Here is a 26,533-nt window from a genome sequence, read left to right as displayed (position 1 = left end):
ATCTGCATTATGCCAAGGATTCGAATTTTTTTACTTTAACATTTCAGTACTGCAGAAGCTGATGTCACTTGCCAAGGAAAACTTCCCTCTAATTTGGCAAGGATACAGAAGTCCAATCAACTATAAATTGTAACACTGGCTTACATTGCTAGTAGAGAAAGTTACAAGAGACTTAGCTGTATTTTTTAGCACAGTTAAAGCAGAAATAGCTGATCAAATGGCAGATACTTTGAATTAACTAGAATACCAACTGGATCTGTATCACAGGAACTTCAAACGTGCCTAGTATCTTGTACATCATCAGTAGAGCCAGGTAGGTTTTAAACACACAGGTAAGAAAATTACATATATGATTATAGAGATTGTTCTTATTGCTGCAGGATTGGGTTTTTCCTGCCAAAGAGAGGAAAGGAAAAAAGTTGACAGGAGACGGATCCTACCACCAACTTTCACCCCTTATTATCCTTTGCAGTAAGTAGCAACTTACAGGCTCACACTTTCATTTGAAAGAAGATTTTGACCGCAACTTTACGCAAGTGACACAAAGAAGCTCACAGGCCGGCTCTTAGATGAGAGGCAGAAAATGTACACTTAGTCTTCTGTAACATCTACAAGCAGCTAGTGTTCTGTTAAGATTCAGTGCCTGTAGAAATACCTGTCATAGTTGGCAGTTACAAATATGCTTGTGGCAGCAGGAAACAATTGGCTCAAACTCTGCTCATTTTATTCAGTCAGCCTTTCTCTGGGGTTTGTTTTTTGTGCCAATATAAAAGAGAATTAAGTGCTCCATAAGGAAGAAAAAAGATTAAATCCTACCAGTCTTACCTACCGAACCACAAAACAGCATGTACCGTCACAATTAACAAAACACACGCTGTAAGAAGTCTCAATTTGTTACCATGATAAACATTAAGAGAGCCTAAAAACAGTTTTTGACTCAGTTGCAGCTTCGGCAATTTTACTCTGACAATAAAATACAATTCTCATATGTTTTTTTTTTTTTTTTGCATAGTTTATTTCGCACCAGCTTTTACTGCACTATTTGTATGTCTCCATTGAACAGTAGGGCTACAAAATGAAGTACTCCAGCAGTTCCAGAATTCCCAGCACATTCACCTCCCATTATTACAGGCATGAATGCATCCAGAGAGGTCAGTGTTCTTCCCCTGCAAGGACCATGCTTCATGCAGCAAGAAAGCAGACAGACATGCTATGGCTATATGAGGAGAGCCATAAGCATTGCATGGCTGAAGGATCCCACCCCTGAAAACAGCTACTTCCCATTGTAGTCAAGCTCATTCCTTGTATAAATCTCAAGCTACTCGTTGCTTTGGGTTCTTCTGACAAACATCCCAGTCTGAACATTCACTGGTTATTTTCCGAGAGATATTTAAGTGACTGCAGTTGCCAAGACAACTGCTTCATCAACACCAGCACCTCAGCTCATCTATCTTGGGCTTCCTTTCAGTTCACCATGACTTCTAAGAAATCGGGTGCCAGCAGCAGTCATTTTGAAATCAGCCTTCTTTCCTAAGCTTTTATTAGCCTTTGAGATCTCCTGTCCCAAGAAACTCAAGTTCCCTTAATAGGTAATTTTCCTCCTCTGTAGAAACAGATTTGTTTTGATTACATCCTCAGAAGTGAGGTTTCCTGTAAAGCTGGAAGTCTGATGCTTAAATTCCAGGGCACTAAGGTGACGAAGATGAAGATTGTGATCACAGAGGTACACATTTAAATCAAGTTTATGCATGCCCATGCTGTAGCTTTCAATAATTTACTGAAGCCTCCTCCTATTTTGTTTTCTGTTACCATGAGAAGCAGAAAGTGACTCAGTACATTAGAAAATCAAACTCAGCTAGGTCTTTGAAATAAGCATCCATATACCCTTTTATTTCCGTATCATAGAACTTCCACAAATAAACTAATAAGCAAGTAATCCCCACAGTTAAGTGTATGTTTTAACAAATCAAGGCCTAAGCTGTTCCTGTCATCCTCTGGTCTCCGCATTACCATGGAAGCTGCTGCCTGGGACCAAGGCCTCAGATTCCACTACTTTCAGAAAAGTAAAAGTAGGGAAGTGAGACCCCACAGTGCTTTGATCAGAATTTACATCTTTAAAACAAAGGAAAAGCCAGCAGAAACACTGCAACCAGCTTCAGTTCTCCTGCCAGCAAGCTACCACACCATGAGCATCTGAAGCAGTGGGAGAGCTGTCTCTCAGGTTTACACCTACAAAGCTATTGTGGCTGCAACTCTCACGCTGATTTACAGCTGTACCTGCACAAGCCCTGCCCCAGAGACCTCAGACCTGGTGGCTGTTTAGCCATGGCAACATGGGATTAGGCACGGACTGCAAAACTAACTTGCGTACTGGGTCACTTCATGGCCAGTGTTAAACACCGTACCGCTGCTAGGCCGCTGTGGTGCTTGAGATGGGTACATTACACCTTTGCTGCAATGCAGACATACTTAAACACTATAGCACTATCTCAATGGTTTAATGCTGCAAACCTTGATTATTTGCTATGGTTTATACAGCATTAGAGGAGAAAGTAGGGAGTGTTCCTGTCACTGTATCTATTAGTACAAAGTTAACAAAATTAGAACAGGTGAAGATGTTATACTCTGCCTGAAACTCAAACCCAACATTGCAGTTACTTTAAGCTACAACCAAACATTACTTTGATGAATATATACTCTGAAAGAGCATTTATCAATGCATTCATGATTAAATGAAGAAGCCTCTAGCAGTTAGGAACACCAGCTTTCTTCATAAAAGGTACCAGTTGTGCTGTAGTTTTCTATTTAAAGTGCTTGCTAAGTGTAGAATTTGGCTTTCTGCCCATGTGTTTTAAGCTCAGTGTTGTGGCATAGACTGAGTAATTGCACTTTGGGTGACAAGCATAACAGAACTCAGAGGCATGTCAATAACACACTTTAAACCTCATCTTAACCTACTAGAGACCAGTCTTACTCTGCAAGAAACCAGTTCCATGAGGCAGTGCACCAGGCTGCTCCCTGGCCACGCTACAGCGCTGTGAGCTGAGCCACGCTTCCATGCTTGACACAAATCCTCCGTGCCAATTTCACTATGCTGAGAGGCTTTATTTTGAACCTAATCTTCAAAGCACAGGGGAAAAGACCTGAGGTGGCTGTAGTAGAAGAGCACAGGAGCTGGAACAATTAAGACAGTACAGGACAGGAATCCCAGAGGTGAGAAGTGCAGAAGCTGGGTAGATCTGAAATCAGTGCAGATCCCTCTGACATTTGAAGCAGTGAGGCAGCCAAGGAATAGCTCTGCCTCCTCCAACACTCTGAAGTTTACCCAGATTACCTCCCAATACACTACGTGTGAGAATTGTGAAGCCTGCACAACGTAAGTCTCCCCAGCAAGCCTACATGCCTAGGCCTTGACAGCTTTCTCTTCAACACCAGGAATGTCCTCCTCCTCCCCCAGGTTAAGTTACACAACCCCAGCTTTATTTTTTGCTCTTAGAGAATTGCTACAGCTGCCTCACGGACAAAGTCTGTGCAGAGGAGTGTGACTTGTCAGTACATCAGGATCTGTGCTGGGGTGCTTCAGAAAACTGCTCAGTTTTTTTTTCCCCTTTCTTTTTTTAAACCAGGAATAAGTAGAAGTTCTTATTCCAAAAAGCCCTTCACTTCTGTGCTTAAGGAGCCTGTAAGTTATTTACTTGACAATTTTTTCAGCCCATCCAAATTTAAGAACTGTACTTGTAAATATATAAGTTGAATTTACTTAGGAAGAAAGCTTTCCCACGTACTATTTATAAAAATCAAAACATTTTCTACCTACTTAGTCAACTATGTTATTATAAGATATATCCATCCTAAATAAAAATGTTAATTTTTCCAAAGATTATATACACAAACCCATTAGAGATAAGAGATTTAATCCATAGCCTGTTCACTAAATCATACTGCCTCTTATTATTGTCAAGGAACGCTTTGCACTGAAGCACTCTCACCCCAAATCATCATACTTCTACAGAACTCTTCTAATCCTAGCCCCATGTCCTTCAGAAGAGCACCTCTTACATCAACAGATGCAGAACAATGCATTGTTCTTTCATTCTGTTTGTGTAGTGTCCACAGACTGTTCTCAACGAGTGCAATGCTTCACTCATACAAAAAGCCTAACAGAGGATGAATTCTGGACTGTGCATGCTTTTCACCCAATCCAACATCAGACTGTTGTCAGTCACATTCAGAGTTAGGTGTGACACAGCAGTATTTAATAGCTTTACAGAAGAAACAAAAGTCAACAAAACAAGTTCTGAAGAAAGTCTGCTGGCTTGCAAAACATATTTGGTTGGCTCAAAGAGCACCAGGTAACATACACAACCCTTTCCTGAAAGGAAGAAGTTCACTTCCCAAAACCCTTTTATTTCAAGTTGACATCATCTAGTTACAAATCTGCAAAATAATAATCTACAGATTAGTAAATGTTCTCGACCTTGGTTTTATTGTATCACCACAGTTGCACAAGTTATGTATTACATCCAAGCTAAGCATACGGAGTCTTCTTTCCAGTGCTATCATTATGCTCTTCTGTTACAAAATGCATCCTTCATATATTATATATATATAATACATGTCTCTATATTTAAAGGAGTGATCTATAACAGTTTAGATTACAAAAATGCAAGGAAAAAAGCCATCTATACAGAGTTTCATCCAGGAAAGATGACGCATCTTCTCACTAGAACACAGAATTTATTTATACTTAAGAAAAAGAGAAGAAAAAAAAACATCCATCAATACCCCCCATCTATTATTTCACACTGAACAGTACAGCTAGTTACAAATCATTGCACGCAAGTGTTCAATACACAATCAATGCAGACTCCAACACTTGAAGAGTATCCTTCTGCTCACCAGTCTCCACTCAGAGCTTTGTTAGATTTGCTGAAGCATAACTCACAGGTTTTCTCTAACTTCACCAGCAAGCTTGTTCTTGTTTTAATAGCAGAAACTAGACACCTTAAAAGTCTTGATTAGAGTAGACCAATCAAAAATACTTCACTGCTGTCTTGGAAACAGGTGCAAGTCATCCACATTGTCAGCAAAGTTGATAGCTACAGAGGGGAAGATAAAACAGAACAAACAGAACACAGGTAGGACACCATAAGCTCTCATGAGGTCACATGTGGTGGCCTTAGGTCAGCCCTCAGTTACGCCCTAAAGGACAGTCAGGGCAGTACAGGAAATAAGATGAAGGAAGAGGGAAAACTGTGATGGGTTTGGATTCCCAAAGACCCCAGACAGCTAAAGAGGCCTGACAGAACCTTGGTGATAGGTCTTTCAAGGCCAACCATACCCAAATAGAGCTGACCAGATCTTAACCTATTAACATGTGACCTTGCAGTGTGAAGCACTATCTACTTGGACAGCAAGGAAGTTTTTAAGAATGGTGTGCCAAAGACTGCTGAAGAAAACACCATGTGGCATTTCGTTGCATCTCTGTCAGGCCTGGAAGCAGGCAATAACACACCTTGGAACGGTCACTCACAACTCTTACTCCTACCTGACCCGATCACCACTCAGCATCGCACCTGCACCTCCCAGCAGGTAGCTTGGCTGTGGTTTCCATGGGTATTTCTATTAAGGACGATGGCTTTTCACAGTTTTTGTTGACCACAAGCATGTTACTTAATTGCCCCTTGAAGGCCAAATGTGGTCCTTGGTTCAAAAGTTGAAGCAAAAGAATATCCTTTACATCTGGGAAATGAATATCTACAAACTCTGTAGGTACAGGATATTCTTACAACTCAGATAGAAGTTAAATTTATTCAGAGCTGAACATTAAGCAGGCTACTTCAAATCAGTGAAATGTGTATATTACCCCTAATGGCAATATAAGCCAGATATATTCCATAATATCCAGAAAAAAGCAGCCAAGTCCAGCCGCCTGCTGATCTCATCCCTCATCAGTAGGAGCCAATACAACTACAGCATCTTTCCAACTGGAGGATAGCCATGAATGATGTGTTTATGACAGTGAACTGTGCTATTATTGCCATTTTAAACGGAACTCCAATGGAGTGACTTTCCACAATAATCCTGCCTAGGCTGGTGTTTAACTTCTGATGAGTCTGCCCATAAAGCTCTGAGGGTCAAAACAAACTTATTAATGAATTTTCAAAAATAATCCAGCCTGCTTCACAGTGCAGAAGCCCAAACATTCACTCACAGTGAAGTCTCTCCTACCTATTTAGCTTCCCCTAGTAGCACTGCTACTGCTGTATCTCAGGTTAAAGGCAGATAAACTTCCACACAAATGGAAAACTGCTACCAGCAGGAAAAAAGACGGTTACATTTCACAAGTATATTAGTCAAATTTTGAAGCACATAAGCTTTTGTGTTTCTGGCAGACAATGAGAAAAGGAAACCAATCCATATGTTCGTCTCAGAGCTTTCATTTTTATATGCTTCATCCAGCAGTATAAGATGCCTAATTTCATTTAGAGTTCACTAGTCTTTCGTAAGGGAAGTGACAACAGGTCTTCTACAGAGGATTGTTTAAACACGGCTCCAGTTGTGTGAAGAAACAGCTACTTGACACAGAATTATACAAGAGAAAGAGTGTTACTGTCATTCACAGAATTTTAACACTGAAGTATTTAAGACAAGTTGAGCCTCCATGTCATTTTTTGTTTAGTATTTTGAATAACTTACGGCCACAATATGCTTTGCTGCCAGAAAACTTTAAAGGTTAGGTTAGACAGATCCAGCTGAAGTGGCAGTATCATTAAGAACAGTCAAGATCTTCCCTTTCCAACTTAACCATGAAGTGCCACACATCTTTACCTGAAAGATTTGGGCATTGTGTTATCACATGAACAAGAAATTAGAAAGGATTTAGATAATAGCTACAGGACACCTAAAGGTACAAAAGAGATGTTAACCTCTCAAGTTATACTACTTAATGCTTTTACTGTGTGGGTACAGTTTCTACTCTGCAAGAGAAATAAGACCACCAAAGTGAAATTGTTTTCTTCAGAACATTATAAGAAGGCTTTTCTTTCAATAAATGGTGACTGCTTTTAGAAATAGTTACTCTAGCCAAGACAAGCAAACACTCGCACACTAGTGTAGTTTACATCCATGAATTTGAAGCTTAGGCTTCATGCAAGCAGACTGCATGCAAGAACAAATGCATCTTCATGGAATGTGTCACAAGCAGTAGGTACTCCACTGTTTGGCTCTGCTTCATCACTCCCTTTGCCTTGACAAAGAAGTGAATTGTGGCTTCAGCTTTTGCTCAGCTTGAACAGTGAAGGTTTCCAATTGTGGAAAAGTATAAGGATTAATTTAAAACCAAGAAGTTTTGCACAAGAGTCAATTCTTGAATGATAAAATCAAAGTGGCACAAACTGTTAAGTCTTTACACTATTTCATACTGACAGTTTTTCATAACCTTTCCAAATGTTTTGCTACAGTTAACACAAAAATGTAGAAGTTCTTTATCCAGGACATGCATCTTAGCTAGGATGAGTCACATGCCTACGATTTCAAAGTTTCATCTCTCTGTGAAAGCCCTTCATCTGAAGTTCTAAATGACTTGTATACTTTTAAGAGAACAAAATATACCAGGAAGGATATCATGCTGCTCTTTCAGTACTCTTCCAGTACTAAGACCTTGAGGAGTAAGACACAGACTGCCTGCCAGGCAGCCTTTGTTAATCACAGATACAATATTTGAGAGCATTATTCACTTCCAGCAGCCCTTCTATGATCCCCTTGTTCTCTCTGTGAGAGTCTCAAAAAATAATTTTCAGCGAGTCCTACAATCACATTTCAAGTTGAGTAAAGATTATGAAGTATCCTACATTTTGTAGCTTTATTTTTTCTCCCATTTACAGACCATTTTTGTCAAAGCTATGTATTTTAACTATTTCAGAAAACAAGATAGGCTAAACATGCTACTACTACTTCAGGGGAAGGTACACAGTACCAATGTTAGTACTCTCGGACTGGTCTGGTCAGACTAGACATTCTCAGCAAGTAGCTACAGCAAAAGCTTAGTAAGATTAACTGCAATTCCTCTAACTCATATTGCTGGATAAAATACTAAGGTTTTTTAAAAAATGAAGTACTAGAACTCTGAAAATAGAAAGCTAATTCTGCATATACATGTCTGTGCATGCACATCTGGTCACACGTAGCACAAATTATAAGTCACAAAACCCCTAATCCACCCACAGTGCAACCCATCTGTATCTCATCTGTATTTTCACTATATTCATGTTCTTTTTAATAGCACTTCAGGTTTCTACTGCATGGTGCTCACTTTGCATGAAAAAAACCAAAACCAAAAAACAACACTGTTTGTTGATCCTTAACTGAGGTGTTTTTGGTGATGTGCAGTTTGGCTATGTAGTTTTTGGCTGTCCTCTGGTATTCATAATAATGAACAGTGATGACTAAATGTTGGAGGTTTGACATTCATTGCATAATGTCATTGCAATAATTGAGAACTTGAAGATTTACTAGGTGAGCAAAAAAAATTAAGAATGCATTCCTAACATTATAAATCAAAAAATTTCCTGTCATTCACAGTATAGTAATTCAAAGAATGTAGATGGTTTCAGAGCATCTCTTGAACAAACTGGCACAAACTTTCAAGAGGCAGTTCTTTGCACTGCTATCCAAGAAAAAAAATCATGGGTTTCTTTAACCTTTTCCAAGGATCATTCTGTGCAAACTCATGGAAATAGAGCCAACAATGGAAAAAAAAAATACGCAAGCCAACACATTCAATCTTTCCAAATGGAAAGCTTTCCATTTTTTAGTCTAATGACAGAGGTAGGCTGTGCCACAGCTCTTCTCTTGCCATACAGTGGGTCAAATTGCACATATATTTGTATTTTCAAGCAGTACCAGAACAGCAAAACGTTATCTGTCTTCATAGCATACACTATAACTCAAACTGGAAGAAAAAAAGCCCTAGGAAAGAACTCAGGAGCTGGCTACTGCCACTGCCTTGCCCACTGCTTGCTGAGGAGAGGCAGCTGCCCCAGACAGGCTCCCGGCAGGATTGTCTGGAGCCTGTATCAGACAGAAATCTACATGCAACAGCAGAGCAAAAGGCAGACGAGTACTTCTTTGGCCTTAGAGTTCGGGATCAGAACACTGCTTAGAGTCACTGAACTAAACTCAAATTTCTTCCCTCCCTGCCTGTGGATGGCTTAGCTTTTCTTTTACTACGGAGATAGTTTGCTCCAACAGGGAGCACTTCAGATTTGCAGCAGCAGTTCCACGCTATGCATGTGCAGTTCCATTCCCTTTTGTTGCAAACCTCTGCTTATTAGCATCAGTAATACCTAAAGGCAACAAAAACTGAAAATTACCTACATCAAGAGAAATTCTCTAGGAGGCTCACAGAACTCAGTTTTTGTGCAGACAGTACCACACAATTTTTCCCTGGCATCAAGTAATATTCTCCTGAAGTTAAGAGTTATGTAACCAGCAGAATACTCAAGTGCTCAAGAAATTTTCATTTGCCCAATTCCAAGCTTTCTGGGAAGTGACCTCTGATGCCAAACTTCTAAAGACGGCGCTTATTCTTTGTATCTTATAGTTGTATATAGATCTCCTGCTCTGAAAAACATTTCACATATATTGCAAATTGCTTTGAATTCAAAACCAGTCCCTTGAAAGAAGCATACATCCAACAATACTGAACTCAAAAGAGACCATGGTTAAGGAGTTATATAAAAAAACCCCAAGGAAAATCATGTCCTAGCCCCCAAATTACTTAAGAAAATTAAGCATAATTCTTGCTTTTCCCCCCTTCAACTTACGTGTCAAGACTTGCTCCTTCAAGCAGCAAAAATACCTTGTGAATTAAATTGCCTTAAGTAAAGAACTATCAAATAGCAGCCCTAACAATACAGTTTAAATTTCACTTGTTTCCTTTCATGTTATGGGTACTCATTTTCATCTACCCAGACTAAATCACCTCTGAAGGAGCTTTTAACACTGACTCTTGCTTGACAAGAAACATGTTTCTTGACACAGCCTTCTTGGTCAAACTGAGCTTCTAGGCAGCGCTACGTAACTAATAATGTAGTTTCTATTTGCATATATGTATTTTTTTTTTTACCTGAAAGATTTTCTCACAGTGCAAGCAAAATACAATTCAACTATAAAATTACCAGTATTTTATTTAAAAGAAAGAAAGAAAGAAAAGCAATCAAAAGCTGTGCTGTAAAGATGCAGCTGCAGCAAACATACAGAGCTATTAGTAAGCCACCAGGAAGCATATTCCAATAATTTTGCTGGTAACCCAAGTCCATCACTCAATTACAACACTTGGCAGAGGTTTATCAGACTCCAGGCTTTGAAGGTTCAAGCATGAAAGTAGGATATTGGATCAAGGGACACATTATCCATAGAACAAGTGACAAGTGAGACAGGGAAAGCTTCACCATACACAAGCCTCTACTAATGACGTCTATCACAACCAGCACCTACTATCACCAGATTGCAGCTTAACAACGCTCTCTTCTATTGCTACCTATTTAAGCAGCTGAAGCCAAACAGAAAAAAAAAAGCAAAACAAACAAAGGTTCTCTGGCCACATCACAAGAAAACCCTTTCAACTGAAGAAGCCCATGGCTTAAAGATAGCATGGACAAACTGTTTACATGCAGTTCTGCAGACTACAGTGCAATCTGGCTCTCTACTGCAAAGCCAGAGAAACATTCACATTGTTGTAAACTGTGAACTCAATAGCTGAACACGTTGTGAACTCAGTAACTGAACAAACTGTGTGGAAATCCTCACCTTAAATACATGAGGTCTACCCATCCTTCCCTTAAGCAAACCCAGTAAATCAGGTATTAAAGAATAAAAAATAATCAAGTTAACATACTGCAGTCAAGTACCTGCAGCCAACTGCAAGTGACCGAGGCCAGAACACAGGGAAAAACTTTGGTCAAACCCAAGGACAGGTCCTTGCTGACAGCAACTGAGGGTCAGATGTTTGCTCTCACCATGGGACCTCTCTGGAGGAGGACTTGCATCACTGACCATTAGCTACTTTTGTCTTGCCACCAATGAACAAGGGGCAGCCAGTGGAGATGACAGTCCAACAGCTTCCTTGACAGTGGCAGTGTGGAGTTCAAGCAAAGGGTTGCTCAAAACATTATTCCCAGTCATGCTGAATGGCTATATATTAAGTTCAATAAGTAAGCAAGAGATTAACAGGGGAGAGGAAAGCCACGCCAGCACACCAGGGGTCATGGCACAGCCCCCACTTCAGCTAGCTCTGTAATGGGGACTTGTGGTTCAGGACTGCTCTGTTCCACACCAAGCTCTGCAAATGGTCACTTCAGAACATTGCTGCCCATCCCACCCAGCTGAGAGGTCCTGCAGCAGAGCTAGACACAACACAGCCGTCAACAACATAAGCTTGTGCAACCATTTGCTGAAGTTTTAAGTCATTATTCATTTTATTATGCCCTACACTAAGGTATACAAATTGCGTATAAAAATTAAGCAAGACGTGTTTTCTGCTCAAATTTATCAAATGGTACAATTCCTGGATTAGCAACTGAAACTAGAATCTGCTGAAATGTTACACCAGCTTTGGACAACAGTAGCGCCTCTCAAAGAGGCGCAGAGAGAGCACTTTCCTCATTTCAGTTAGTTCAGCTAGCTCAACAATCCATAAGGAAAGGTCATATTCCTCCAAGGATAAACAAGGTGCCAAAGCTGGTGAAAGCTTGATGAACGTGAAACAAGCATTTGTATTCCCAATCAACTGTCACTAACACTTTGTGTACTAAAGTCACTTTAAAATGTACAAAATCCTCAAAATATTTACACTTCAGTTTAACTAGAAGATTGTGCTTTCCCTTCAGCTCCTACGCTCAAACCACACCTCAGCCAAATGGAAGAAAGTTCCCAAACCCTTACTGCCAAAGTTCTACGCAACTACAGGATGTAATTTTTTATTATTTCTAATCCTACTTACTTAATATTAGGAAACCTAAAATACAAAACAGTAAAGAGAGGTATTCAAGTCATCAAGCCAAGAAACCTCAAAAAAAAAAAATCAGAAACTGTCTTTGAACTAGCATTCACCTCAAATATATTAGAAATGTACATCATAAAATTAAGTCCAATAAATAAAGATAAGGCTGATATCCTAAACTTCAAGATGCTCAGTAAGCTAAGTCTAACATATTTAAAGCTTTACCTTAGTGGCCCAACACAAAGACAAGCCAAGAACTTCACAATTAGGACAACAGTAACCTTCACTCTCCTGACAGGATAAGCGGCTAAGACTGTTTTTTTCAGAAACTGAGAATTTAAGATGAATTACCAAAGATAGCATGCTAACAAAAGAAAAACAACCAAGCACAGTTTCTCGGAGGAAAAAAAAAAGTGAGATAAACTCCTTAAAATGGACTTTAACATGCTGCTTGAAGGTAACTGCTGTGCTGCAGATAGAACAAAAGCATCAAGCAACCTCCCATTCTCAAAGCTAGTATCACAGGGTCAGTGTTTATAGAGAAGAATTTAGAGGAAAGGCACTACAGCTCACTGACAACAAACAGCAGAAAGCCACTGCAGTCACAGTGCTGAGGTAAGGTAACACCGGCAGTCTTGCCAAAGCCTGCACTTGCTGTAGGCACATCCTCAGATTATTGCATTGGCTGCTTCAGCTTACTTTCCAAGAATGATTACAGATATAAAGGTCCAGGCAGCTCCTAAACCAAACACATATTTTGACCCCTCATGATTTCTCTAAAAATTGATGAGTAATGTAAGTGCAGGGAGAGGTCATCAGTCCATTCGGATGCACAAATGACCCAGTTACTGATCCAAGACTGCAGCGACTTCCTGAAGGAGGAATAATGGAGGGGAGTCTAAGAATATACATATCACACCTACATGAGTAAGCCAGCCAACTCATCACAAAAGGAAAGCCTGGTGCCAAAACGTTCCCTTCCTTCCAAACAATGAGGCTAAACTGAACGTGACTCAAATTGGTTATTCCCCAAGCTACAGGTTATTTTGGTTTTGTGGAGCAGAGCGCTTAAACCTCGATCCAGAGGGGCCAAGAGGCATCACTGATGCATGTTTCCCAAGCAAAGGCATCATCCAAGCTTTCTTCCAGCATGACAGGCAGGGAAGGGAAGACCCAGGAATTAAATTGATAAGCACTGGGAGATAGGAGCTGGGGGTGACATGGTTTTGTTAGAAACCAAGTCGGCACACAGTGCACAGGGATATGCCCAGTGCTCATCTTCTGCAAGCATCAAAGCTTTTGTTTCTTTTCAGCAAACCATGCAGTTCTTCTTCAGGTCTTCTCCCTTCATTTCCTTTTGGGTAAGGAAGTGCCAGGTCTGTTTCTTTCTCTATTTATGAGAGAAGAAATAACCACCACAGAAGTTTTTTGTTTTTTTTTGATGAACACGAAAATTGAGGGAGGAATTGAAAGCATGTATCTGCCTTCACAAACTAAACACTGTCGTGGCTGTCCTCTGAAGTTTGGAGGAAAAGAAGGACAATATGAACGTAAATCGCAAAGAACAACACCGAAAGAGCCCACCCAGCGCCGGTGGCCGCAGACAGGGCCTGGTGGGCCCCCGCAAAGCCGGGACCTCCCGCCTGGCCCCTGGCCGCCGCCCACAGCGAGGCCGCGAGGTGCAGGCCCGGCCGCTGAGCCGTGGGGCCGAGAGAGCCGGAAGGCGGCGGCGAGGCCTGAGCCCTACCTTGAAGTAGCCACCCTCGTAGAGGGTGTTGGGGGGCCCGAAGATCGCCACCTCCCAGTTGTAGAGGTCGGACTCGTCGACCAGGGTGATGCGGAAGCCTTCCACCGGCTCCTCCTGCAGCGACTTCAGCTCCAGCATCAGCGCCTTCTGCGAGCTGCTCATCTGCTGCTGGGCCATGGCGCGGCCCCCGCCGCCACGCCGCCGCTCCAACCCCTGCCCCTGTTGCTGCCGCCGCTGCCGCTGCTGCCGCCGCCGCTGCCGCCGCTGCTGCCGCCGCGCGGGCCCCCGCCCCTCCTCGCTCTGACGGCCGCCGCCGCCACTTCCTTTTGTGACGGCGCCCGCTCGCCGCTGACCTCAACGCGCCGCGTCGCGCCCCGCCCACGCCGCCCCGCCCCTCTCGCGAGACACCACGCCCCCGCGCCGCCGGCGCCACGCCCCCACCGGAGGGCTTAAAGGGGCAGCGTCACGGGACGAGGACCGCCATCTTGTTCGTGGTGGTCGCCGTCGGTGAGGGGCAGGTGCTGTGTGCGTGAGGTCAGGTTCGTTCCCTAGGGGGCGGCCATGTTGGCACTAGTTCGAGAAGGAGCAGCTGGAGCAGCACACTCCCTTTCCTGGTGGTCAGAGTGACTGCAGGAGCTAGCAGCTGTGGTTGTGGTGGGCAGCCACTGCCCTGGCGTAGCTCTGGCTGAGCTGTGAGGATAGGGAGTCTAATGGTGAGGAAGCCCTTTTCAGACAGAGGCTTTAGTAAGTGGCCTTGTGCTGAGCCAGCATCCCTTAGCAATCCCACAGCCAAACAACAGTGAAACACAAGTGATTCTGAGTGTTGGCTCAGACATGGGCCCTGTTTCCATAGTGTTCTACAGATACTCAAAGTGCTGTAGCCCCAGCGTAGAGTTGGGCTCATTCCTGCCATTCCCCATGAGACAAATAAATGCTTTCAGAGACAGGCAGGCACCAGCATGCACAGGTAGAGCTGTGAGCACAGACCTCTGGCAGTGCTGGTGAGCGGGTGTTCTGCAGCAAGTCTTTTACAAATTAAATAACAAAGCGATGATCCAGAAGGAGGACAAACAGTATAACATGGCTGCAGATGGCACCAATCTGTGTTTCACTTCTGGAAGCACTGAGGCATGCACCTGCCTGTCACCATATGGGACGTCACAGCATGCCCAGCACAGACAGTGAGCTGGAAGCCCTTCCCCAGCCAGATTATAACAGCGATAGTTTTAGTAGCTGATATGCTGTGATGAGTTCTGATTTAGTTACCATGTCCCCCAAAATGTCAGAGCTACTTGAAGGTTTGACAAGGCCAAGTACAAAATGTTGCACTTGGGTTGGGGCAATCCTAGATATCTGTACAGTCTTGGGGGCCATTATGGACGAAAATCTTAACATAAGCCAGCAGTGTGCACTTGCGGCCCAGGAGGCCAATGATATTCTGGGCTGCATCAACAGAGGGATGGCAGCAGAGTGAGGGAGGTGACTGTCCCCCTCTGCTCTGCTCTCTTGAGGCCCAATCTGGAGTGCTGCGTCCAGGTCCGGGGCCCCCAGAACAGGAGGGATGCGGAGCTGTTGGAGCGGGTCCAGAGGAGGGCCATGAAGATGCTCAAAGGGCTGGAGCACGTCTCCTATGAAGATAGGCTGAGGGAGCTGGGCTTGTTCAGCCAGGGGAAGAGGAGGCTCTGAGGAAACCTCACTGTGGCCTTCCAGTACTTGAAGAGAGCCAGGCAGGAGGGAGACCGACATTTTACGTGGTCTGATAGTGATAGGACAACGGGCTTTAAACTTCAAAAAAGTGGAGAGATTTATGTTAGATGTCAGGAAGAAATTTTTTACTTAAAGGGTGGTGAGGCACTGGCACAGGCTGCCCAGAGAACCTGTGGGCGCCCCATCCCTGGAGGTGTTTAAGGCCAGGTGTGATGGGGCCCTGGGCAGCCTAAATTGGTGAGGGGCTGGAAATGGATGGTTTTTAAGGTCCCTTCCAACCTAGACTATTCTATAATTCTGTGAAATTCTTTGAAATTCTATGAAATCTTTGCTGCCTTTGTACTTGCGGTCAAATAAAAATTGTGGATGAATAGAAGTAAAAATCATGTAATTCATCAGTGACACAGAGTACAGGAATAAAATAGTAAAAGACCTTGAGATGCTGCAGTATAGAGAGGGATTGAGGTGTGTTTACTTTAAAGATGAGATTAATTATAAAGAACAGAGAACCACAGGGACAGCCCAGAAAGTGGGAAATGGTAACAGAGAACAGTTTCTTCCCTGGACTCACTGTTGCAGGACGTTACTGGTGAACTGAAAGCAAGATCTGTATCTAGACAGTAAGAGTATCATTTGTAACAGATACTACTTAAGAAGGAATGGGATTCATAAGACACCTCAAATGTAAGGTTTGAGGCACTGCTTTCATCCTACTGCACATGGCAGCAGCCCTCGCCAGTAGGATAGCCACTGGGAGAAGTTGGACACAGCCATACCCACAGCCAAGGGTAGCCTTGTGTAGCTTTACCCCTCTGACTTTGCTCCACCACCACTCGCTGCTTTCCCATCCTGAGGACAACAGCATGGGTAACCATTACACTGTCATCTGCCCTTTCTAGAACCATGGGCTTTCCTGATTGCATGGGAAGGTTGTCACGGGTCTGGTGGTGTGGTGTGGCTGGGGTAGCCTGTGTGGCAGGTTTGGCCACTCTTCTGAGCGCCTCAGCATCTGGCCATATCTGGAAGGGCTCCAGGCTCTCAGCAGTCAGAGAAAGCACTTCAGTATTTATCCCATTCCATCCCATCTCATCCCTTCCTGTCCCATCCCATCCATCAGCAAGTCTCTGGCTTCATCCCACTTCTCAGGCCCAACATCCTACTCCCAACTGCTCCCTAAGCCCTAGTAGAACCATTCACACTGCTGTCCTCACCATCCTCATCTCCCAAACACCTGGGTTTAATGCCATGGCCACCATCATTCCCAAACACCCAAGCCTCGCTGTCCACTCCCAGTTGCCCTTCCATGTGCCTTGCTTTCATCGCTGATGAGTCTGGGAAAGCAGTCAACCCAGAGCACTGTGCTGTGCCCTTCACTGTTGGTGTTATACCACAGTTACCTTCCTACTCCAGTCTGTTAACGTGATGTCACAGCTTGCTGAAGAAACAACAGCTTTGCTCAGCCCTTTGGTTTGATCCAGCTGGTCAAAGCCAAACCCTTTCGGGATTGTGCTTGCCTCTATTTTGAAGGTAATAGTATCACCTTTCCTTGTGGCTAGCCTCCACTGCAGGCTTTGTCTGAACTGGTCCAATGCTGGGAAAGATGGGAGAAGCAGTTTGTTGCCATTAAGCACTTACCTCTGCCTGCTGCCTGTCTCAAATGTTAACAAAAGAGGTAATCATGCAAGGCAGAAAGTAAAGAAAGCCCTGGTGTATTCAATAGGGCAGGCTGAAATTTTTCCATCAGGACAGCTTTTAGAAAGAATATTACTCTTTTTCCCACAAACCTGTTTTTTTTTCCCCTCTTTCACAGAAACATCCACTTTTCACAGTAAAATAGAAACTGTCACAGAACCAGAGCGCTGGGAAGCCATGGCACTGCTCTCTCAGTGTGATGTGCTCTCACACACCTCCCATTTGTTCTTTCTCCATCTTCATTTTTGTTTTTATTTTTCTGAGTGACTTGCTTTGCTCTTGGGGCTTGGAAAAGGAGGAATAGGATCTGGTGTAGAAAAGTGTGGCTCTAGTAAAGGGAAGCCTCAGCTGCTGAGAGAGGGCTGCATGTACCCTTAGTCCAGCCTCCAGTGCAGAGCTGGTTGCTGTACACTGGACCGACCTCAGGTACCACTAGGACTTTTATGTAAAAATGAGATGAAAACTTCTCTTCAAGCCCGTTCTGCTTTGTTCTCCTCATCTATTTTTAATATCTCTCTTCCTCTTCTCTTTCCTCCTTCCTGAGTGCCGCATTCATAAACAATGACAAACTGAGAGTTAACTCCTCTGCTTAGCAACAGCAGAATTCTGCCATGGGAGCTTTGAAAATGCAAATGCTTCATCACTGTCACACTGGAGGGTTGCTGCCCCACGAGCTGGCAGAGAGAGGGGACAGGATGTGGGAAGACAGGGCCAGTCCCACCTACACTGCTCAGATCCCAGGGCATTATCAGCTCACACAGTTCCCTGCAGAGCTTTATCCAGTTTATTTCCTGTGTGGCTCTGAGGATGAGACATCTGGTCCTTCCTCCAGGAAACAGGACCAGCCTAGGCTAAAAGATGAAGCCATCTCCTCCCCTACTGCCTCCTCCCTGCTCTGATGAGGCATCAACAAGGACCCTTGTGGCTTTGGGAACCCAGCGTGGGCTTGGACACTGTATGATGGATGCTAAATGGAGAACAAGCAGGGGTTATTTCCTCCACCCCTTCTCTGGATTGCTGTCATCCATGTTGGTGCAGATCTCCCACCATACGTAACAGACTGGGTTCCCTGCCAAGGAGAAAACAGCGACAGAGGAATATCATAAAATCACAGAATCAACGAGTTTGGAAAAAACCTCCAAGATCATCTAGTCCAACTGTCCACCTACCACCAGCATTTACCACCATCAGCATTTCTTCTGTTGTTTACCTTTGTCCCAGACCAGAAGTAGCCAGTACCGTGGTGATGGAGCTCATCCCAAGCACTGAGGTCCCACTGCCAAGGAAATATTTCCCCAAAAGCTCCCCAAGCATTTAGTGAGGGGAATCAATATGCAATTCTCACATATATAGTGATTGGATATGGGGAGAGGGGAAGCAGCTGTGAAGCTCTGAGGGTAAAGGTCTGATCACAATTCAGCTTTTGTCTCTGTTTCACCTAAAAATGGGACAAGCAGATCCTCAGGCAGAATTCATCACAGAGATGAAGAGATGCTTTAGGTAGGCACTTGGCAGCATCTGGGTTAACAGGGGCTTCAGGCATCGAAGTAGCCACCAGCAAAGAAATGCAAAGTTTGGAAGATTCGGAACAAAGCAGAAGAAAAATGAAAGAAAAAGAAGGTCTTTTTTTAAACTTTATTTTGATCTGCCCTTTCTCTTGCTTGTTTAAATTTGAATGGAATAAAGTTGTCTTTTTTTTCTTTCCTTTTTACTCTAGTTTGCTCTTTTAAAAGGATGAAGTCCATCACAGGGGTGTGATAAAAGAGTGCCATGAAAATGCCTGCTGCTGCTCTCATTTAGCTGATGAATAAATTATAAGCACATTACAATGCTATTCCAGCTGTGATTCCAGGGCCCAGGGGCATGACAACTGTGACCTTATGCCTGTCAGACTGTGGTTTGTATTTCCAAGGAGTTTCTGTAACCCACTGTTCAGGTCATCTTACACCTCCTGTTCTGGGCTCAGTGCACTCTGAGCCTATGGGACCTGCTGGCTGCAGGGACAGTCTTCCAGCTGTGGTGGCACATGCCATGGTCCACAGAGGTTACTGATCTGATTCCTGCCTCCATCTGGGAGAATGTACCACTTTGCTGATGGGAACGTACCTGAGATGTCCATGCAATTCAGTTTACATGCTGAGGACTGGTGTTGTAGTTCATCTGGGGAAGGATGACTTTCCTTCAGGAGTGGGTAACTACTGGGGTGGACCTTCCAACTGTCCCCATCCTTTGGCAGGGCAAGTGTTGGGAGAGGGGTGAGAAGGGCCAGAGCAGCTGTCTGGTGGGCTCCTGTGAGCATCAGATGCTGTGTTCACCTTCAAAGCAGCAGCAGTCTCCTGCCCATGACAGGGCATGGAAATGCACCCCAGTAAGCCAGAAATCCTGCTGGTGACATCTGGTTTTCTTTGAAGGTACCATGGCTTCTGCTTGGGCATTCACACTTTGCTGAATGGAGAGCTTAGAGCAGATGGCAGGTGCAAATGCAGGAGGTTAGAGAGGTGGGTGTGGAGACAGAGCAGAAAAGACATGAGAAGGCCAGGTTGGATGGGGCAGCCTGATCTGTTGGGGAGCAACCCTGTTCACAACAGGAAGTTGGAGCTGGATCATGTTTAAAGTCCAACCTAAGATGTTTCATGATTCTATGACAATGCATACACCAGAAACAAATGTTCCTTTCACATCTCATCAGAGTATCCTGAAACAATGCAAAAGGCAATGAAGCAGGAGAAAGAAGCTTTTCTGAGACTCACATTGTTCCTGGAGCTGAAGATGCACAGCTCAGGTCCTTCCCAGCACCTTTTGGCTTTTCCACAGTCATTCTCACAACAAACATGAACAGACTCAGAAGGAAGAAACCAAAATGCAGCATAACCATTGAGCTCCAGGAGCAGGTGACAGGTTTGGGTGGCTTTGGGTGAGAAGGTCCAGAGATAAGGCACGAGATTTTCCCTTAGAATCTCCACCTCCAGCTTCCTAAAATGAGATGTTCCTCTAAAAAATGTTTGCAGGGCTTGTGTGACAGACACAATATCTCACTCAACCATGCATATGGGCAGGCTCTAAGCTCTGGAAAACACAGTGGTGTGTGTGAAGCCCTGCTCAGAAGCAGTGGGCTGGGTAAAGGGGAAGAACTGCTGCAGCAGACCTGCACTCTGCTCTGTGTTCATGCACAGCTGGGAGAAGGCCGAATGTTCCTGCTGGAGCCTGAATCACCATGGAGGTAATTAATGCAAATTCCCTAGATGGGCAAGCAAGTCTAGAGAAGCTTCACTACCTGACCTGAATGCAATGAATGGTTCAGTCATTTTCGCCCCAGGGGCTGCAGTCCCTTGGAAATTTGGAAAGAGCTTCTAAGGGGTCTTAAAAATCAACGAGAAAATCACTTGCCTGATCTTACAGGGCCTAAACCCTCCAGCTTTGTACAGAGGGCAGAGCAGTGCTCACACACCTTCCTGGAGAGACCATGCAGGGACATGAGCCTCAGTGCCAGCTTGCAAGGTCAGGGACTGTCCCTTGGCCCTACCAGCTTCCATACACCTCATATTCCCTCTAGCCACTCCTCGTTGGTCCCCTTTTCTCAATTGGCCCCTTCTTCCCTTGCAGACTTTGGGGACAAGCTGGTTATGTCATTCTCCTGCTACAGCTACTCCTAGGGTTAGGTAAGTCCCCTTCAAAATTGTTTTCTAGCCAGGATATTTCCATTAATTGTCCCTGTTGTACTCGATCCTGAAGGAAACTCCTTGGCTGCACAACTCAAAGCCCTCAGTGCATGGCAGGTTTGCTCATCCTGTGTCAATAGCCCACCTAGCACATCTCAGCATCCTCCAAGTCCTCTGCAAGGGAAGTCCTTCCCCTTCTCTGAACCCTGGTTGTGTGTTCAAAATCTGGCAGAGCATGGAGGGAGCTGGCACTGAGCTGCATGCTTGCATCTAGGTGATCACCAGGGCTGGTCCCCTCTGAGGAGCATATTCCTGTTGAAGGTGGGGAAGGCTCTGATGCTGCTGAAACTATCAGCTGAAGGATTTTATTTCAGTTGGGTTTGTTTTACCTTTACAAGGGAATCCTGAGGGTCTGGAGGGAGGGAGCTTAAAAGCCAACACAAGCTTTTGCACTAGGACCCTCACTTCTGCAGCCCAGCTGGTGTAAGACAAAATTTCCTTGTTCTTGTTTCCAGTAGAGGCTGGGAAGCAGTTAGTTTGGCCAGTGCATTTCCCAGCACTGCAGGAGGCATTCAGCCGGGTGAGCTGGCTGCAACTCAGTTCTGGCTGGTTCATGCTGCCCTTATCTCCAAGACCATCAAGGGACCTTTCCCTGCTCTCACCCTAGGAAAAATAAAACACCTCTGAATGTACTTGCTGGCTGGTGGGAGGGACCCCATAAGGCAAGAATTAAATGTTTCACTCTTGTATGAAAGGGGCAAAGGTTTGGAGACAGAGAATTGCAGGGAGCAGGAAACAAATCCCTCTTACTGCAAAGAAGCATCAATAATACTGTCAAGGCTATAGAAACTGGATAAAATCTTTTCTCCATCTCAAGTGTGTTTTTCTCTCGGCAACCATTTTTAGTAAATTTCTGACTTTATTTTCCTTTTTAAGTGCAGCACTGGTGAGCATTGCCAGGGCACTCAGATGCTTCCCTTGGCAGCACAGCACCTGCTCAGATTCAGAAATGCAGCATTTTTCTGTAGAGTGAGCTGTATTTTCATTTACCTGACCAATTATGAACAATGGAAATTAGAAGGGAGAATTTGGTAGAGAGTTTATTGGAGAGTTTGGACTAGGCCATCTAATCCCACTCCACTGCAGTGAACAGGGGCGTCTACAGCTCAGAGCTCATGGTGCTCAGAGCCTGGTCCAGCCTGATCTTGAATGTCACCATGGATGGGGCATTCACCACCTGGTTTCTTGTCTATCACGCTGGCAGTGTGTCTGACACCATTTTACTGACATTGGAGGTAGCTATAGAGAGACCAGAAACCTTGAGGCTCTCTGCCAGAGGTCTGGGGAAGCCTAAGCTGGGCTAGACCTGCTCAGATGTGCATTAATTGCTCTAAATACTTCCCTTTTTTTTGCTGCAAGAGTGGTTAGTCACTGAAACATGCTTCCTAGCAAAGCGGTTGATGCCCTAAGCCTGTCAGTGCTCAAGAAGTTTTTGGATGATGTTCTCAATAACATGCTTTAACTTTTGATTAGTCCTGAAATGGTCAGGCAGTTGGACTCAGTTATCTTTGAAGGCCCCAAATGAACTAAACTTATTCTACTCTATTCAATTTTATTCTGTCCTGTCCTATCCTATCCTACTGATTTTGTTCCACATTACAGGAATGAGAAGGGAGATTCAGAATTTCTCATGGCCAGGTCAGAGCCTGATCTCCTCTCCTTGCCTTATCTCATGGCCTTCAGGCTTGGCATCTTGGCAGCTGGTGCTCTATCAAGCCTCTGCAACACATGATACCCCATCTCTATCTCGGCAGCCAGAACATGCGGCTCCCGACAGGTGCTATCTCCTCACCCCACTCACGCGTGCCTCCCAGAGATGGCTGCCCAGCTCTGCAGGCAGAAAATATCTTGAAGTCCTGGCCCTGAATCTGCCAGGGCTTTGGGTTTTGCTGGTGCAAGTCAGTGTCCCTCATCCCTCAGCACCTTTGCTCTTCCAGCTCTTTATAGAGCATCTCTCTCTGCATGCCTTGTTTGTTTGGGAGGGCTTCACCTGATTGTGCCCTGATCCCAGCAGGCTCTGTGCCTCAGCTCTGGGCTGAACTCTGAGGTGGCATTTGCACAGCTGGATAACAAACTTATCATGACCAATGTGGTGTTTTGGCATTGGGAAACTGGGACCACTTTACTGTTTGTGGTCAACTGATCCCATCTCCTCTTACAGCACAAAGAAGCATTTGCAATGATGAGTGGAGAGAAAAGGAAATCACAGCCGGTCCCAAAACACCTTCCTTTTATTGAATGTTGAAACAGTCTGTCAAGCCCAGTGCTTCTCTTTGTGAAAGCCCATCTTCTGACGACCATAGAAAGATACTGGAAAGTGTGATGCTCTTCTCCCTGAGTCAGATGTGTCTTTGTATGTAATAGTCTTCAGTAGATTTTTCTCTCATGAATTTGTGTGGTTATTTTTGAAGCTGGATAAATTTTAAGCATTTGCAACATCCTGAGGCAAATAGCTGCCCAGTCTAATGACCTGTTTGGGTGCAGAATCATTTCCTTTGGTTTGTTTTGATCCTGCCACCTTTTTGATACCCTCATGCTTATGTTGGAGGAGATGATGACCAGCCCTGTTCTACCCAACTGTTTTCTGATCCTCATTATTTTACAGGCTCTACCATAACCTTTCCCATGCATATCTTTTGTGAACAGGAGAGTCACAGCCTGCACAGCTGATCCTTCTATGGATGCTGAGACCTTAGAGTGTTAAATCACCTGGATATGGCTTCCCTTTTGTCTCCATCCCTTTTATAATAAGGACCATGAGTCTTGGGTGCACCCCCCCCCATCCCCCCCAGATTGTCTAAAAGACAGATAAAGAGAAAATGTCTCAAAGTGAGATGTCACCACCCAGGTAACTTCCAATTATCCCTGCCTGTATTTTCTCCCTTGGATGCTGCTTCCCTAACCCAGACTGCAGCACTGGAGGAATTTGTCTCTTTGTGTTTGCACACAATAGGTACTGGGGAGGCAAAGGACTCCTGAAATGACTGGTGAGTACAGAGAACAATGGTATCTGCTCACTTCTGTGAGATGCTCCTGGAGAGACAGAGCTTTGACACCTGGTTTCTGCTAGCACCCTCTTGTGTGTAGTCTCCTCCAGCTGCTAATGCAGCTCAGCACACTCCGCAAGCTCCCTTGCAGTGGAGGAACTGCCCTTGGTGAGCTGCTGAGCTGCTGTTCCCACAGCACATCTCTAAACTGCCTGAACCTGAGGGTGAAGCTGCTCTGTGGATTCAAAGCTCAGAGCAAAGAAGGATCTGGCAGTGACAACAGCATAGCTGTATCATCTCTGTTTCTGTGGGAGGTGAGAGCAGAATGGGAGCTGCAAGTGAGCTGCCTGACCACCTGTGCCAGCCCTGGCTCAGCTCTCCTGCACCCTGGCAATCCCTGCCACTGCTGTGTCTCAGTTTCTCTATCAGGTGAGTAAGAAGGATGGATCACCATGGTCTTGAAGGACCACTTGAAGGGGCATAGGAAAAGATGAGAAGAGGCAGAGCTGTTAAATCCAAACAAAGGATGCTTTGAATTAATCAAGTCATCAGCATCTGCCTCACACTGTTGATGTTTTTCTGTATTGCCTAGGTGATCCCTTTGTCCTAGCACCGTTCACCCCACTTCAGCTCCATTTGTCTAGTCCAGCCCCATAACAGCACCACACAAAATGAAGGAGGGAAGGTTGGAGGGAACACAGGTGTGCATCACCGGGTGCCTTGGGACCGGCAGGTTTAAGCCATGGTAAATAAGTGCTGCATTTCATCTTCCTTGTTCTCTCCACCACATGTACTCTGAGGAGCTGCCATGGAGATTGAATTATCTCTTTGCAGGGAGATTTCCAAGGGCTGTTTTGGTGGGATTGTGGCAAACAAAGTGTCACCAATAAAGCTCTGCACTGTGGCAAAACAAGAGGAATCAGAGCTCTGCAGGTCCGTTCCATCACATGGCATCCTTGGTGTGATTTTTGGAGGCTGCAGGTTGTTTCTTAGGAGCAGGAAAGAAAAAGAAAAAGAAAAGGGTTTCTCCTCCTTGTTGCTATGTGTACAGCCCACAGCAACAGCAAGGAAATCAGACAGGCTTGCTCTCTAGCCTGTCACAGAAAGCAAGCCAAAAGGAGGCAGAAAATAAAAACAAGGACACAAAACCATCTATGCAAACTGGCAATTTAAAAGTAGACAGATGCTGTTAGCATGCTATGAAATGAGAACTTTCCATCAGTTCTCTGCGCAATTCTGGTCATCCAAGTTTTGTGATAAAGCCGTTGATGCTGCTGGCTTCGAGCAGTCATGATTGGTCTTTCTCTTTCTTCCCCAACCAATACGTATGGATTGTTTAGGTCCTCTCTGGATTTTTGACCTTTTAGGCTTATATTTGTTGTTGTTATATAAGAGAAGTGTGTAATGCAGTCTCCTGGAGCATAGTCCTCCCCAGGAAGGCTCTGGATGTTGTGGGATCACCTGGACTCCAGTGCTATGAAGCAAGTCATGGTCCTGCCATGCCACAAGTGGTGGCTGGTGCTGGTGAGACACAGCAGAGGACCTGCAACCTGTCCTTCTACAGGGACCTGAGTCCTTCAGCCTATCACTCAAGCAGGACCTGGAACTGGGTGACCTGAGCAAGGTCTACATGAGAATCAGGAGCCAGACTCTTGTGTGCTCCAGACTTCTTGGCTTTTAGTTTGGTTGCATAGATCAGGCATGGGTTAGCCATGGCCAGAAGTGCCATTGCTGTGCTCGTATGTGGCTGGGTTGTGACTTTCTGTGGCCATGGGGTGACCAAGGGGGCCAGGAATGGATGCAAAACTCAGGTGGGGAGCTTGTTTTGCATGTGGGAAATGTGGGACATCTGCAAGTGATGCTGCCACTGAGTCCCAGCCCATCCAAGACCCTGTTCTCTGCTCAGTACCCCCATGCAGTTTCTATCTGTGTGGAGCAAAGGGATGTGGTTGCCCCAGGAAGGGCTGGTGGCTGTAGAATTTCTGAGATTTGGGGTCAGGTCACATATTTGGGTGACTTGGCCAAGGACAAGTGATGGTAGCCAGGGGCTGTGCCGTGGCTTCTTTAGTGCACTTTAGATATTTTTAAGTATGAATTTTATTTTGTGGAGTTTTGTCATTTGTAAGATGCCATGCTGACTATAGCATCTGGATAGCTGGTGTTGAAAGATTTCCCCTGGGGTGTGCTGATGCTGGCTCTCTGCCTGCACCCCTTAGGAAAGCTCAGGGATGCTGTGCCAAGGAGATGCTGGCATCACCCTGGGAATGGCATCACCTGGGCTCCTGGGGATGAAGCCAGGCGGTGGATCCCTCCCAGCTCTGGCGCTGTCTGGGTGTTGGTCTGGGGCACAGGCCAACATGGGATCCCACGTCTTTTTGGGCATGGTGAGGTGGTGTGAGGTGAGCAGCACTTGCGAGGGCGAGCAGGGGAGTGGCATACTAGGAAGCTGTTTCTTATGATGATTATTAGTATTAGCATGTTAGGATGGGGCATAATTAATGACTCACTGGTGCTGAAACACCTTGTTAAATAGCCTGTTGTGGGGAAGGCATCACTGGCACTGTTGTGGGGCTGGCCAGGCCACCCTGGGACAGCACATGGGTGTACATATTTAAGTGTATATGTATATATATGTATATGTATGTGCACGTGGCAGTGTGTGTGCCTCCAAAAGGAA

At 44.8% G+C, this 26,533-nt stretch overlaps 1 protein-coding gene across 1 annotated transcript in view; it reads right to left on the bottom strand.

Moving 5' to 3' along the window:
* The window catches only part of UBE2R2 (ubiquitin conjugating enzyme E2 R2), a 50,640-nt gene extending 36,596 nt beyond the window's left edge, over nucleotides 1-14,044 (bottom strand). Inside the window, exon 1 of the mRNA XM_021380151.1 lies at nucleotides 13,752-14,044. Coding sequence (XP_021235826.1) covers nucleotides 13,752-13,928 — 177 coding nt within the window. The 5' untranslated portion in view covers nucleotides 13,929-14,044. The remainder of the gene's footprint in view (nucleotides 1-13,751) is intronic.

This window comes from Numida meleagris, chromosome Z (assembly GCF_002078875.1).
Source record: "Numida meleagris isolate 19003 breed g44 Domestic line chromosome Z, NumMel1.0, whole genome shotgun sequence".
Taxonomy (NCBI): domain Eukaryota; kingdom Metazoa; phylum Chordata; class Aves; order Galliformes; family Numididae; genus Numida; species Numida meleagris.
Note: the sequence above shows the minus strand (reverse complement) of the source record. Positions and strands in the feature narration are given on the sequence as shown.